The 16,419-nt window shown below is 51.0% G+C and overlaps 1 protein-coding gene across 1 annotated transcript in view; it reads right to left on the bottom strand.

The window, feature by feature from the left end:
- Positions 1-16,419, bottom strand: part of SEMA3G (semaphorin 3G) — a 67,320-nt gene that overhangs the window by 17,471 nt on the left and 33,430 nt on the right. The window contains exons 4-7 of the mRNA XM_073352540.1: positions 8,166-8,285; positions 5,511-5,601; positions 4,860-4,976; positions 4,129-4,271 (exon numbers count right to left, since the gene is read on the bottom strand). Of these exons, the coding sequence (XP_073208641.1) occupies positions 4,129-4,271; positions 4,860-4,976; positions 5,511-5,601; positions 8,166-8,285 (471 nt within the window). The remainder of the gene's footprint in view (positions 1-4,128; positions 4,272-4,859; positions 4,977-5,510; positions 5,602-8,165; positions 8,286-16,419) is intronic.

The raw sequence follows: 16,419 nt of genomic DNA, 5'->3' as shown, positions 1-16,419 counted from the left end.
ACAGACTTCCAAAGGTTGGAAAGGAAGGGGAGGGCAGATTTCATCCCTCAGGGGCCGGTGAGCGCAGAGAGCTCAGAAATTCCAGCTCCTCTTCAACAAGGTGCTTCCAACACTGATCACGGCAGGATACAAGACTAATCACAGCCCACAGAGCTGACCCCAAAGCAAATATGTGGATAGCACAGGGGGATGGCCCCTGGGACTGAGACTCACTTACCAGCAGGGACTGGCAAAGCCAAGGATGAGTTTAGTATTGTGAAACTCCGTTGGTCGAGTCTTGGTGGCTTGGATCCATGAGAGTGTGGATAAGTGGTTCGAGGTTTGGCCCGTCTTCATCCCAGATGTTGCATGGAGGCTAGTGGCCAGGAGGCCTGGTGACATGCAGCAGTGAAATGCATCCATCTATATGTTAATTTTGCTATGTCACTGCAGCTGTGAATGCTACAGGTGGGCAGCCCCATGGGGTAGAGAGATGTATGGCTTGACATCTTCCTTACCCTGAACCACTCGAGCAAGCCTATCCAAACAGCACGCTGTGATTCCAGAGGTGGGGGGCGAGGGGAAGAGAGGGACAGTTGAACTTCAATGTTCCATGTGGAGGGCAGGGAGGGAGACCGCGGTCACGCTCCGTGTGTGTTACAGCTCAGCGGATCGCACAGCTAATATGCATTCAGTGACGGGGCCTCCACTGAGATGGAACGTGCATTCATCTCTGCATATGCAAGTAGGAAGCCCCTGGCTTGAAGTGCCTGATCTTCTAGCTTTTATTTCCTTCTGCCACATCCAGAGCAGGACTGTCCACAATTCTCTTCACCAGCAATGGAAGAAGGAAACCATAATGTCCACCTGGAAGTTTTCACACAGCTCCCAAAATATCTTAATCCCCCATCAAGGAAGAAATCTGTCCCATCTCCCCTTCCCCCCACACCAAAAAGTGCTGGGAAAAGTGTTACCATGAAAATAGAAGATTTTCACCAGGGTTAAATTTGTGAACAGTCACAATATCTGGAGAGCAGATAGAGGTCACGAGCTGAAATGTTGCCACTTTCAGAACACAAGCTGCATTCCCTAGGGACTAAGCAAACTGTGACCCAGGATGGAATCTGCAGATCCTCACATGGAAGTGGCCCACAGCTCTGACACGCAGGCTACCTGAGACGGAGTGAGACTCAGAACCAGCACAGCTGAGCCACTGGGCAAAAACAAGAGACGAGTATAAAGAAGAGACTCAAAATCTCAAACTCTCACAGGATGGGAAAACCATTCCTAACCAGCTCTACTGAGCATAGGATCACAATATGAATAAACTCAAAATTGTTTCCTGTCCTGAAAGAGGACAAAAGGTTACAATCTCATAAATTTTCATGAACCGATAATCCAAAAAAATTTTTCAGATCAGGAGAGTGGGTCAATCAAAATGCTTCATTTGGACCATTTCATTTCAAATTCAACCTTCTTAAAATGCTTTAAAACTTTTTTTAGTATAAATTAACAAAAATTTCAATATGCAAAGTTGTTTCAAAATCAGAAGATAAAATTTCTCATTTAGAAATGGTCAAAAATGGGACATTTCAACCATTTAAAAAAAAAAAAATTTTGAATCAGGCGTTTCTCCTGAAAGCAGACTCTCGTAAACAGCTTCAGTTTCAAGGAATCAACATTTTCCAAAAACAACAAACACGTTTGTCTGAAAGTTCCGAACCAACTCTAATTCTCATCCACTCATGACCAGACCTCCTCAGAGAGGACCCAAATCCTTTGCGCCAGTCACCACAGTACATCAAAAGAAGAGCAGGACTTCACACCACATAGCTGTGAGTGGAACTTTCCAAATTGTCATGATGGCGTATGGGCTCACTGTGGCCTCCAGGTCTGGAGCGCCCACTCCAGGTAGAGTCCAAAAGAGTGCTGAAGTGGCCCACAGCTCTGACACGCAGGCTACCTGAGATGGAGTGGGATTCAGAACCGGCACAGCTGAGCCACCAGGCAAAACAAGCTGCAGTAGAGGGAGAATGAGGTCCGGGATGGCTCTGGCTAGTTGCAGTCAACAAGGACCCTCTCACTGCACCAACTCGGGCCATATGGTGCCACCCAGGACCTACCTAGTCACACAGTCCCATTGAACAGACCAAGTAAGACATCACGCAGTAGGAATGTCAGAATCTGGCCCTTCATCATGCTTGCTGTTGCTGTTCCGACCCAATTAAAGTCACTGTAGTTTAAATTTGAGGTATGATGAATTAATTGAAATCTGGGAGACAAAATCATGATTGGTGCGAAGGATGGGATCACAGTGAAGCAAGACAGGGGCCAGGAAGAGGCTCAGGGTCTCTGATTTATAAAGAACAAAAGAAAAGGGGATGTAGAAAAAATGGCCAGGAAACTGGAGAGTTTCCACTTGAAATGTCAACTTCAATCCCCATCTTTCTCATCAAAGGCTTAAGTGGGATTTTTGTGCCAACCACATTAAAGAGTCATGAAGCAGAATTTTCCTAGTCTTGGCTGGAAAAGAGTCATTCGCAGCCTTGAGAGATTTCCGTGACACTCAAGCACCAGGCAATCTGGAGTGTGAGGCCTTGACTGAAGTGTTTAGAAAACACTACAGGTGACTTTGTTCATCTCACTCCTGAAACCCAAACGGAAGGACAAAGCAGCTTTGATTTCACAGTTAAGTCTGGAAGAGCCAGAGCCAAAGCCCATTGAAATCAAGGAGGAGGTGCTGTGGGCTTTGGATCAGCTGCTCAAGACCTGCCACTTTGGTGGTTAGGAATTTAGGAGACCTGGGTTCAATTCCCAGCTCTGCTACAGACTTCCCGTGCAACCTTAGGCAAGTCACTTCATCTCTAGGCCTCAGTTGCTCATCTGTAAAATGGGGATAATAGCCATGCCTCACAGGGCTGTTAAGGTTCAAGACTAATGAGGGCCATGGAGAGAGGATTCTGGTTGGCTCTCTGGAAGAAATTTCCCAGTGGTGAGATCTAGCCAGCTCCTGCAGGAAGTGGTGTGAACTCCAGCTCTTTGGACATTGGAGGCTGGACCAGGCAAAGCCCTGACAGTTATGGGAGTTGAGCTCTCTTGAAAAATCTACCCAGAAATGTCTGCACCAAGCATTTTGCTAATACCAGAGGAGTGTTCCCCCAGCCCAGGCCCAGTGTAGGGCTGCCTACGTTGTCCCCTTCCAGAACATGGAGTGCTATAGACGTTCAGGATTGCATATAGCCCATGGGCAGTCAAGGATGGGCAGCCATAAATTAGAATGGCCAGGAGCTGCTCACACTTATGCTGTGGGCTGTTTCGGCCCCTGGAGCAGTCTAAAACCCAGAATGTGCAAAGGGGTCATAAAACTTCCCCAGAAGCTGAAGCCTGCTGAAGGTGTAGCCCAGAACCAGACCCCAGTGTTCCAGGCACTGCTGCTTTGTGGCTGACCTAGTTAGCAAATGGGGACCCTTTTTTGTGGAAAATTTCAAATTTTCACAAAAAAACAACCAACCAAACCCCTGAAATATTTTGGCTATAAATGAAAGCATTTTGATTCTGAAATGTCACTGTGGTGTCTCATGGGAGTTGTAGTTCAGATGCCTTATGCTTCTATTCTCTTCTAGAGGCCACGTTCCCCAATAAGGCAACATCTCCCAAGATGCATCATGGTCTTGCTTGTTGGGGGGGAAGCAGGGCATCATGGGAAATTAAGTCTGGCTGAGACACCTGGTCCATAGAGGAGAATGGGGGCATGAGGGACTTGAATTACAGCTCCCATGGGGGATCGTGGCAGCATTTCTGAAGTGAAATATTTTGGTTTTGGGGGGTTGAGTTTGATGAAAAATGGTTTTCCATGGAAAGTGACTGAAAAATCGCATCAGGTCAAAATCCTCGTTTTCCACTGAAAAACAGTTTTACCAAAAAATTTCTGACTGCCCCATTGGGCACCTTTGAAAACTTTACCCAATATTTGTTTTCAGAACAAAGCTATTTACAGGAGGATGGGGGCAAATAGGAGTGAGGAAATTCCCCCATAGTTCCCCCCCATTAACCCCCAAAGATACAGTAATGCTACCGGGGGTCCCACCACCCAAAACTCATCAGAACAGTCACTCCAATGTTACCACACATTCCCTCCCATGACCTCACCACACAGATTCGCCCAACACGGCTGAAGATGGCACGGCCTTTGCCATCTGACTCCACTGCTTTCTCTGTGAAGAAGAAATAGACCTTGTCATTGTCCCGGTCGTCATTGTCTGGGATCAAGTAGGCGGCCACAAACTTTGGATCTGCGTGAGAGAAAGCCCAGAGCAGAGCTAGAATATACGTGGAAGAAACATGAAGGACAGCATCCAGCCCAGCACTGCTCCAAATGGTGCAGTCCCTGGCAGAATCTCCACTGCGAGCGTGGCTGCCTGTAGACCCCCAGGTCCTGGCTGCAGAAGCAAACAGGAAGCCAACAGCCAGTCCTGTCAGATGGAGCATCCCCTTCAGTCAGGAGTTCTCAAACTTGCCATAATATGGGCCACATCTTAGCAGGCCACTGTACCGTGGGCCAGTTCTGCCCTCCTAAATTCACCATTGGGCAGCCTCCTGCCATGCCTCCCCTCCCATTTGCCACTACCCAAGCCACACCCTCCCTTCCCATTTGCCATCTCCCAGACCAATGCCCCTCCAGCCTGGTCATGCATACTGTGGCCTTCTGCATGGACCTACAGTGAGCACTGCATGGTGGGGTGGGTGGCATCCAGGAGTTGTATTAAAGAGGAAGGTGGCTGCAATTTGCTTCATTTAATACCAATTAGCTGGGACTTCAAGCTCTAGGGGTTTTGCCGAAGTGCTTCCCCCCTAGGCAAAGTCAGAGAATGTGCTTTTACCATTCAGCAGGCGCTGATCCATCTCAGTGCGTAGAGATGAGCGGGCCCCCATGCTGCGGAAGATCACCGAGTCCCGGCCCAGGAAGTCTGCAGTGAGGCCTGTGTACAGCTCCCCTCCTGGGAAAACAGCCCCACAGAGAAAATAAAACCCTACAGCACGGCCCTGTGGACTGCAAACCCATCCTGGAAAAAGAGGGCAGAACCCTTGCAAAGGGATTGGGCTATATATATGCTATGGGAAGTCTATGGCCTGACTGAGGTTAGAGTCCCTGAGAGGGGAAAGACCCTGATCTGGATTTCTGTGCTCACCTGGAACGGAGCCACTGGAAATGTGGACTTCAGATGTTGGCTCTAGCCAGGGAAGAATCCCGAAGTAGATTTCTAACTGGTTATAAATTACTCTAGGCCCAACTGTGCTGTCCAAGAGTGCCATGTCTTGTCAAGGCTGGCAGCTGTCGAATTCCACTGTCCCTAATATGGCTGCAGTTGATGATCTTCCATAATAATTTCTCTTCAGTCTATGCTTTAGCAGCGGGGACCCAACTGACCTGAGATCTCGGGGTTATGAGGGTTTCTATCAGGGCAGCTCAACCCTAAGCAATGGTCAGTTGTGGAGGGTCAAGTCTTTTGCGGACCCAGCAGGACACTTACCAGTGAAGGTGCTTGCAAAGGCCCTGTTGGGCTCATGTGGACACTTGCCCCGCCCATTCTGCACACTCGTGGGATCCAAGCTGAACACATGCTGGGAAGAGGAAGGATACACAATACAGGGTGAGGCAACACAGAGATGCCACCAGGCTGACTAGAACACAAGCTGGGTCAGAGATCTAGGCTGGAGTCCAGAAGCGATGCCTAGGGGGGTGCTTGTAACATGGTGGTCAGTGGCTTGGAGCCTGCAGCTCATCTACGTAGGAATAAGATACACACTGGAAGGGACTGGGATAAGGTGTGTGCGACACCAACACAGACTTACTATGACTCTGCTCTGAATGTGGCCCCATGGGTCTAGTTCTGGGCAGCTGGAGGAGTGGTCTTGGCCCTTGTAGCCTGGGCATTCTACATCTCCCAACATCCCCACATGGCATCAGAGGATGCTGGGCATCTGACAGCGCTGCGTTCCAGAATCTGGGGGTGCCCCTCCTCCCAACACAGCTCGGGGGGGGGGGGAGTGGCGGGGGGGGCTCTGCAGCTAAAGCCTTTTAGTCATTTTCAATGAGATGTGAGGAAGAGCCACAGGAAAGGCACAGCTTCAACTCAGCAGGAGAATTGGTCTAGAATAAAACACAGAGAAAACTCTGCCAAAAGAAAACCATGGTCCTTTAGAACAGGAGTCCTCAAACTTCATTGCACCGTGACCCCTTTCTGACAACAAAAATTACTACATGATCCCAGGATGGGGGACTGAAGCCTGAGCCTGCCCTGGGCAGGGGGACCAGAGCCAAAGCCCAAGCCCCACCACTCCAGGTGGGGTGTCCAAAGCCATAGCCAAGGGCTTCAGCCCCAGGCCAGGGGCCTGTAACCGTGAGCCCCGCCACCAAGGGCTGAAGTCCTCAGGCTTGGGCTTTGGCCCTGGGGTGGTGGGGCTCAGGCTTGGGCCCAGGGTAGTGGGGCTTGGGCTTGCGCCCCGGGCCCCAGCAAGTCTAACGCCAGCCCTGGCGACCCCATTAAAATGGGGTCCCAACCCACAGTTTGAGAACTGCTGCTTTAGAACAAAATCCTCCTGCCGTGAGCCTGGCCCCTTGGCACTGGGGTCATGGGAGACTGAAATAGCTCACGCGCTGAGGGCCAGATCCCTAGCTGGCATCCATCAGCTCTGCTATGGAACTCTGCCAATTGACACCGGCTTAGGATCTGACCTCAGGTGTCCAGAGCCCTATTTACCCCTCTCCCTGGGTCCCTGTCCATGGCATATTGATGTATGGAAAGCTTGGATTCCCGGCCCAGGTCACAGAAAGTTTGAATAACCAGGCTGGTGCAAGTGGGGAGGCTTGCAGTTCTGTCCCCACCCCATCGCCCTTGCACAGCTGACATGCTGTGCAGTTTTTGGCATCTCCTGTCTGCCTCTCCCCTGACTTGGTGGCACACAGCAGGCCCTTCACGCAGCCTGGATCTCAGCTAGGCAGCCGTGGCTCCATGCCCCCACCCAAGCACAGCCACGCTACGGAGCAGGGCCCTGCCGAATGTCTGCAGGGGTTCTGCAGCACCAGGAACAGGGCCCCAATTGTGTTCTGCGCCTGGTGTGACTCTGGGAGGGGACGCAGGGACAGGACCATCCCAGGCTCTAGACCATAGATGGCTATGCTGAAAGGGCTCTTTCTCCTCCACACTCAATACAAGAGGCTCAAAGCCTGTGTGGAAGAAGGGGGTCATAGGGAGGCCATGCTGATTAAGAGCAGGGATCCTGGGCATGAAAAGAAATGTCATGTACAGAGCTGGCCAGGGCGAGGGGGTGGGAGCAAGGTGGGTGGATCCATGCGGCAATTCAGCTTTGTTCAGAGGTGGGGTAGGGAGACGTGCTGCTCACTCTCCATGGGGCAGCGGAGGTTCCTGGGTCTTCCCTGGGGCGGATGGTGGGTTGTTTGCATGGAGCGGCTCCCCTTGCTGGGCAGGAGGCTGGCGTTGTGTGGGACCAGTGCTGTGCACGGATTCCCCCCGCAGTGCAGAGTGGCCTTATACCATCTGCTCATCCCTCTGCCGTTCAGGTGGTTTGCTCCAAGCAGGGCAGGTGCCACCCACCAACACCCTTGCGGGGCTCACCCACTCATGCTACATTTTGGCCATCTGCCTTCATCCCCCTTCCCCCGCCCCAACAGTTCAGGATTGTCTTTTCCTCCTTCCTTCCCATTCCTGGCTCCTTTTCAATCTGCTTCTTCCCCATTTCTCTCCCCTGCCATTGTACCTAGTGCTGCGGGGCCTGCGCCTCCATGAAGCATAAAGAGAGTTAGGCCGGACTTGGGGTTGGAGGGGAATCTGGCATTGCAGCTGGAATCAGCCTCATGGCCCAGCAGAACATATCCCCACTCCAGCCCTTCCCAGGACATTGCAGAGGCTGGATCAGGCCAAGAGACAGGCCCCAGAGTCCCAGCTCTGATGTAGAGCTGAACATTCTCTAGTCCAGACCCTTCTCACAATCCTGCCATGGCCACGCGGCACCAATAACCCCAGGGCAGCTGCTCTAAGTGCTGGGATTTCCCTACAGTCTTGCCAGTGATCAGTGGCACTGTCTGGCACCAGCTCTCATCACAGGGGCTCCCGCAGGATTCGCTCTGCAGGACTCAGGCCAGCTGTCCCGGGGCGCTGCCTTACCTCGCCACGATGTCCCACGTCAATGAAGGCGCATACAGGGTGGAAGGCTCCTGTCCCGCAGGCCAGCAGGTGAGTTCGGTTGAAGGGGTGAAGTGCTCGGACATAGTTGGCACATTCCGTCTGGAAGAGAGACAGTAGGGAGTGAGGCTGTTTGATCAAGCGGATCTGTCAGCGCATGGGAAGGACTCAGCACCGCCTTCCTCTTTGCCAAGCGGCGTAATATTCCTCTGACTGTGTGTGATGGTGCAGCGGGTTCCTTAGCAATGGATGGTTGCTACAACAAACACCTTGTAAGTCACCACCTTAATTATCTTGTCTAGTCCACACCCTACCCCACACGGTGTGGCCAACTTGTGTGATTTTATTGGGTTGCCTGATTGGCTGATTGCGAGTTCCTTATGTTGATTACTGAAGAATATCCGGTGGACACTGAGGTTTGGGAGGTTGTCGTCCCAAGGTCAGAATCCCTATTAAGCTGGGAACCCCGACGTGCACGCTTGCAACACTCACACTCAGGAAAAACCTTCTCTATGTGTAATAGTTTTCTTACTACAGTTAGCCAAGTTACAAACACTCCAAGCCAGCAAGGTAGCTAGAGAGAATGCAGAATGAGCGTCCGAGCATCCAGAGACTCACATCAGCCCTTGCAGAACAATCTGACATGGTAGTCATGCTCTTCCTCCTCAGCGGCCGCATCTTCCTTGTCACCACCTCCAATGGTCATCCTCCTAGCATCTCCCAAGGCACGCAGGCCGAGTTACAGCTTCTACAATGCCTAATGCATATTCAAGTAGGGATGCCAGCCCCTTTTCCTTATCGCCATTTCCTCACCCTCTGAATGCTGGGGTGCCCTCCCGCCATAGGTTCCTAGCCCATTTACCTTAAGCTTCTTAGCAGAAGCATCAACTCGTTGCCATGACATTCTTGCGGTCAGACATCTGTTGATGTTCCTAACTGAAGACACTGCAAGCGGTTCTAAAGTAGTATCTGTGGCTACCTGTCAGCTGTTTAGTCACTACAGCGTTCTGTCTTGTGATATCATATGATCTAGGGTTACTGTTGGTTAGCTGCTTGTACTCCAGCTTTTCAGGCCTTGATTGGTTTGGCTAAGCTATTATCTTTCAAGCTTTGAGACTTACAGTCTCATTGCATTACTGCCTTGACTTGTACCTATGCCTTCCCTAGCAAACAGCTATACCCAAAGGCTACACTTGCGCATCTTGCCCTATTCGGTGCTTTTCTTGAAGCCCCCAGTTCCTGGAGTCATGAGGTTAACACTAAACAAGCAGAGTCAGTTTCTAGCCCTCCTGGTTGCAGAGAAAATGTGACCCATACAGACCGAAGAATCAGAAGAATATGAAAAAACCCCTCATGTTTTTTAAGGCAATTGCATGGTATCTGGGGTTTTGAACACTTGGAGGCGGCAATGCTGCACACGCCCTGCCACAGGACCCTCAGATGAGCACACGCGCGGACACGTTGCTTGCGAACCGAGCAGACCAGGGGACGACAATGCAGTTGCATGACCCCTGGCCCGGGATGTGGCAGACCCGGGTTCAAGTCCCTGCTCTGCTGATTCAGGGCAGAGTTCTTCATCCCACATCACCCCAAATCAGCTGGGTCTCCCACCCAACCCCGCAGCTTACAGAACAAGAGTCTCTCTCATTTCATGGAAGCCGATCAGTCTCAGCAAAAACGTCCCAACCAGCCCTATTTGGGAAACAGCTGGCCGGCGAGTTGACAGCGCAAGACATTGGTGCTGCTTTCTGCAACTGTGCACTTGCCCTTTGTTTCTACAGAGCAGGGGGAAGAACCAAATGAGTCCCAGTGCATTACGTCCATGAAATATTACAGCTCCATGCTCCTCCTTGCCCCCCCCCCCCAAAATCATCCTAACCGCTCTTGGAAAGCTCCCATCACACTGGGATTTTCCAGCCGCTCCCCCTCGGCTGGGGCAGGGCAGGCAGCATAAACCCAGTCCCTTGTCCTTGGGCACAATAGCAGGAAGCAATACGTGCTCACTCACAGCTGTGAAGGTGGGAGGGCAGTTCAACTGCCACACTGCAGGGAGTGAGACCGTTCAAGGTCCCTGCTCCTGCCTAACAGAACAATATAACTCCCAGGGGGCAAACCCCTGCACCAGCTCCTCAAGTCAAATGGTTCCTTCCCCAGGCGCCCCATCATGCAGTCACGGGATCCCCATGCCACGGCGCTGTCATTGCTTGGAGAGGCAGGTTCCTGTATTGGCGCTCGTCCCCTTCCTGGCTGCTTGGCACGTATCCCATTCTCCACCACTCCAGTCCAAGCGACTCCTTCCCCCGCAGAGAGTTCATGTCATCCCCCAACCCATTGTAGTATCTCAGGCCAGGAAGTGAGGTCTTCATATTGCTTTGTGCGGGGGCTTCCTGTATTAGTCCAGCGGAGCTGCAGACAGTGCATTCTGCTGGCGGGCCCAAGGAGACAGGCCTAAATCCAGCATTCTTGCTCAGCAGTACCCAGGAGCAAGAGCCTGGCTCCTGGGCCTGTATGCCCAGGGCAGCTGGCCCAGGAGGGTGGTACAAGCTCCAGGATTGTGGACCTGATGCTCAGCTGGTATAAATCAGCACAAGTCCAGAAGCTGTGCCAAGCTGGCCAGGCTGAAGATCTGGCCCCCGCATGTCAAAAATCATCTCTATTGGTAAGGGATCCCATGTCTACCCCCTGCGGCATTTCAGGACACCCCTGGGTTCTTAGCCTGAGCACCTCCCTTCCAGCATGAGTGATGCTGGATTGCTCCCTAGCTTCATTACCGGGGAGGGGCAGTGAACATGGATGGGTCTCCACCCAGTGCTCTGGAGTTGTGGGGATACGGAGATCACTGCTTACCCTGCAACACTTCCCACTCTGTTGGGGCAGTTGCAGTGCATGACCCCAGGACACCATTTTCCATCGCAGCACATGGGCCTTACTGTGAGGGGTGACCTGTGTAGGTAGGTGCAGGCTACTGGCCTGTCTCCCCAGCCCAGGAAAACCTGACTCTGCACCCAGAGTCTCCCAAGCCCTTCCTTCCTTTATTCTTCAGACAAAACACTCCCAAGCCAAGCAGGCTACAGGGACCCAGAGGCCTCTCCCCTTCCCTGCACTGCTTAGCCCTGTGTCAGGATCTGCCACAGGAACCTACTGGCTTCCTATAGTTTTCTCAGCCCTTTTATGGGGATCACCTGACCCCCTTCCCAGCTAGGTCTGATGATCCAACAGGCCTGGGCCCCCTGGCCCTTAAAGGAGCAGGCAACCCTGTTATTCTCAAGTGTAATGCAGAGCCTGCCGTAATGCCCAAGAGCATGAAAAGGAGGGGAACAGACTTTCCCCTACTCCATAACAGCAAGCTCTGTATCATGCTCTGGCTGGTCAGATCATACCTCTGTGAGGCCAAGCCCTTTGCTACAGTCTGAAAAGCACCATGGTAAGTTTCCCAGCTCACTCTTCATCCACCTGTCTGTCTTTGCTGAATGATCTGAAAACTCATGGAGGAAATTCTCAGGCCACTGCCTGGAAAGCACCATTTATCCTCTGCCGAAGGCCGGTGCCATCCACCTGATGCAGACACACGACTTCGTCGGCACAGCATTTCCTCCAGCTTTCTGGACAAGGGGAATGGGGGAACAATGGCAGGAAGTGAAGGAGACGGACAGACAGACACGCATAGCTGTCTTCTGGATGAATTAGTCATTTAAAGGGGAGGCTGGCTAGTAACGTGGGGCAGGATGATAAACAGCCTTTTGAGACTGCCCTGGATTAATTGCTCCCTTTTCCGGAGCAGCGATCTCTTGGCTGATAAGCACAGAGAGACCAGAGAGACTGTCCGGGCATCCTCTGTCGGGCTCCAAGATTCTATCCATCCGGCGTGGCTCAGAAGGAACCAGCTGTGCTGCTTCACACGGCAGAGATCAGTCATCCTCCCTGGTCTCTTTCTCCAGCTCCACATACTGCACCCCTCATCCTGGAGCGGAGATGTTCAGCAGCACTCTGTGTTAACCTAGCCCACTGGAGTCAGCGCGAAAACTCCCACGGATTTCTGAGTTAGGCCATAATGAGGCTGGTTCTCAACCAGTGCAATTCTGGTATCCAGTGCAGCTGGGACGCTCCGGCTCACTTGGGTGGAAGTGAAAGGAGAGGCAGCCCCATCAGTATCTCTGTTTGCAAGCCCAGCCTGATCAGCCCTGAAACATTTTATGATCCTTACATATGAAGGACAGGTAGCCCACAGGTGAGCATGTTACAAGTCCCCCTCTTTGCCAATCCACAGAGGATATGAGCTGTTACAGCCGACAACCACAAGGCATGGGCTCTTTAGCTCAACCTGTAGCAGCTTATGCTTTTAGCCCCCAAGGTCCCCAGTTCAATCCCCCAGTACGTCGGCCAAGATAGCAGCCATCACAGATGCACAGCAAAAAGAAATAGGATGGGATTAGATTTCCTTCAGATGTCAGGTTTATGCATGGTGAGCCATTTCCTTGAGACAGCAGAGCTGGGTTGGTGACAAAACGGCTTCTGTTTGAATTAGGTCCTAGAAGCGTGGTACCAAAGGTTATTCTTCTTAAAAGAAATTCAAAATATTTTCCTGAAATAAGAGGTCATCTCAAGTAACCTTGATTAAGAGAGAAAATCTACCTTCATGTCCTAGGGAAATAGACAGACACTTCCTTATTGCTAGAGGAACGGAATACAATTTGGAAGAATGCTGACAGTCCGTTTCCATCTGTATTTCTGCTCCGAACCTTAAATTCTCACTGCATAAAGCATTACGGATGCCAGTCGCTTCAACAGTGAGTCAAGTGATTCCTACCAGAACACTGATATAGGGCCATATCCAGCCTGGGCTAAGCCTGGGAGTTTCAGGTCTCCAGCCCCATGGTTTGTAAAGCTTTGAGATACAGTGCTAGGGCCAGGCTATCACAAATGCTGGCTGTTTAGCTGCATTGCCTTCCCGTAATTGTGAGCACAGCTGGACACCTGATTCACGTGCTGGAAACCTCAGCTTTTCCACCCTTCGGTGGAGGTGGTGCCATGCGATACATTCAGCTCCTGTGATTCTCAGTTATTCAGCAATCATAGGAGACCACTCTATGTTCCTCTCAACCTGGGAGATAGGTTGGGTAATAGCATGTGGACCCTTTGTACCTTTAGATCACTGTTCTGACCTGTGTGGAATGGGTTGGTGGGGTCAGTCCAGTTCCTAGCAGGGAGGGGTCCACTTCACAGGAGCCACCATTAAAATTGACATGGGGCGAACAGGCTATGAAGGCTCCTCTCCAAGCTCTGGGACTGGCCCCCTTCAGGCTGAGGGGCCTTGTGGAGTAGTTTGACCACCCTGTGGATAAATAGAGGCCCTCAGACTTAAAGGCTGGGACCTTTCCTACAACTGTTTATATTCACTTAAAGAAAGCAGGCTGCCTCTGGAGCTCTCGCCTCATCCCCGCAGCATGTGACGCCGAGTGCTTTGCCGGGGGAAGAAGGCGTTCTAAGGACTCCGTCTAAACCTGTCGGCTGTGATGAATGTCTGTTTTCTTTTGGCTGAATTACGGCGTTTGGAGAGAGGCCCTCTGCGGCTGCTCGTCTTGCATCAGTGTGGCGTGAGCTACATGCTCTTCTCGGGCAAGAGGGCTCTACTGGCAGGTGTGGAAACTCAACAGCAGCAGCATTTAGAACAAAAGTCACTTGTTCTGCTCCCACCATCCCTGTTTTTGAGGCCTCTCTTCCTTGCTACCCAATGGGCAGGAGAGAATGACCCTAAAATGGCTGGTAAGTAACTCCCACCAGTCATCTGCTTGTATTTTTCTGTCCTTTGTAAGCTTAGAGACTTCTGGACAGACAAATCAACCAGCAGCAAGAAAATGATGGCAAGAGAGCAATGATGCATAGCAGTCCAGGAGAATGAGACTCTACAGGTGAAATCCTGACCCACCTCAAAGCCATTGGCAAAACTCCCATTAAAGTCTCTGGAACCAGGATTCCCCCGCCGCAATTCCTATCTACTTGGTTACCATATATTGACACAACCTCTTCATTCTTAATGGCTGATTGCCATTCCTTAGACTGTTCTGATTGGTCAATTGCTGTTGCACTAACCCACTGGAAGAGGCTTTGATCAGATCTTCCGCTGAAGGGAATGGTCATACGGCTCTGATGAGTTCAATAGAGATACGCTGATTTACATCAGCGGAGGATCTGGCCTACAGTTGTTTTTTAACTTGGGAAATAAAGGTATCACAATCCAACAACTTGTACAGAGGCGTGCTCATCTCTGAGCCCATTCAGTCTGTGAGTATGAAAAAACCTGGAAATCAATATACCTACTGGACAATAGCTTGGGAACACTGTTCAATCAGAAAACAGCCCACGCTGGGTATCAGCTGGGCAGGCCAGTTTCTAAAACACAAAAACCAACTGAGACCTCAGTTCTAATCTCCAGCTGAACCAATCAGAACCTTCTATTACATGTGGGTAAGTAGCCCATTCCCAAACCTATACAGGACTGCCATTTTGGCTGAAATCCTTCAATCTCATCTGAACCAGCTTGTATCTTTATAATGTACTAGTTCTGGGGTTCCGTTAGGGTTGGAATCCATGCTTGTTGGGGAGAGGGTAATGGTTAATCAAAACAAAGGCAAAAGGGCTAAAGGATTAGCCTTTGGAGGGAGAAGGACAGGGTTGGTGAAGGAAAGAGAAGGGAGACCTCAGATCATTTGGATATGGATCTGAAACTCTGAGAGATTCTCAGAACCGACCCTCCAGCCTTTCTGAGCCTCACCTTTTCTTGTTACCAGCAGCAGATCCCAGATGAGACTGGGTTCTGTTTCAGCCCCAGAACCTCTGCCGAACAGGGAGAAAAGCAGCCAGAAGTTGATTAGAAGAACAAAACCATAAGGAAACTGCAGCAGCAAAAAGCAAACATGAACTGTGGATTGGTGAGTAGGGAATACAGGGGAAATGGATAAACATGTGTAAATCCTGGGCAAATGCAAGAGGGGAGCAGCAGCAGGCCTTTGATGTGCCTGCCTGTGAAGCTAGTGGAAAGAGTTAATCCCACACAAACAACAAATCCAAGGCAATGATGATAGTTTTAACACAAAAAAACTGACTCACCCACTCCCAGCATGAGCATCACTGGGAAGATGAAAGTATTTTTAACTCCACCCGTACAAGCAGCAGTCAGGTCGGATGAGCCTGGCTTATCTGGAGCCGCTAGTGGCTGGTGAATTCCATGAAGCCAATGTCAGAACTCACTGCCACCCCCACATGCTCCACTCCAAGATGGCAGGAGCCCCGATCTCCCTACTCTACTGAGTACGCAGATGCTGAGCCGCCCTTTTGTAGTCCAACTGTTGGTTTCTCAGCCTCTCTACTGTTTATTTTTCCTCAGAAAAAGTCTCTCAAATAGCAAGGGCGAGGGGAACGGAGAAGGGCCGCCCCAGGGCCTGGATCCACTGGTGAGAGCTTGCAAAATAAACATGTGGAGGCCGAACTGAGTGACAGCCACTCCTGGGAGCAATTAACTTTGGGATGGACTATCAACAAGGGGTTCTCTTGCCCCCTCACTCCCTCCAGGGTCTCAAATCATGGTTTTAAAATAACCATTTGTAAGAAGCAGGGGGAAGAGTCAGGGAATCAGGGAACTGAAATCTGCCAAACACCCTCCAATAAAGAATTCAGCCTTTCCCACCAGCTTCTTGCTGCTCACTAAGGACCATGTACTGCTCCTTATGGCCAGGAGCCAAAGGCCACTGAAGCCAATGGAAAGGCTCCTATTGACCTCAATGGCCTTTGGATCAAGATTTAAGCATGCGATGCGCATCACCCCTCAGGGTTCAGCAGGTGAGAGGAGATTTAGTCCACTCCCTGTGCTGGTTCAGTACTACACCCTGCCCCCATCTCCCCAGCCAAGAGCACTCACCATCTCATGCACAGCTGTTCTGATGGGGAGACACCAAAACTACCCACAGCTGAAAATGCCCCAGCTCATGCTATGGGATATTGCAGTGTGTAATGCATGTATGGACGGTGAAGAAAGCTAACAGTTCAACCGGTGTGCCCACACTGTATTCAGGAAGTGTGACTGCAGCATGTGTGAGCTCAAAGCTAGCTCAGGTATATTTACACAGGCTGCAGTCAGATCTCCCGACTGCAGTGTAGACACATCCAAAGACTGGCTTCTGCTCTGCATTCACACTAAGCAAACTGCTTTCCATGTACACAATTCCAAACGGTTCTGCTG

The sequence above is a fragment of the Lepidochelys kempii genome, chromosome 7, assembly GCF_965140265.1.
Source record: "Lepidochelys kempii isolate rLepKem1 chromosome 7, rLepKem1.hap2, whole genome shotgun sequence".
Classification (NCBI taxonomy): domain Eukaryota; kingdom Metazoa; phylum Chordata; order Testudines; family Cheloniidae; genus Lepidochelys; species Lepidochelys kempii.
This window is presented reverse-complemented; position numbering and strand designations above follow the sequence as displayed.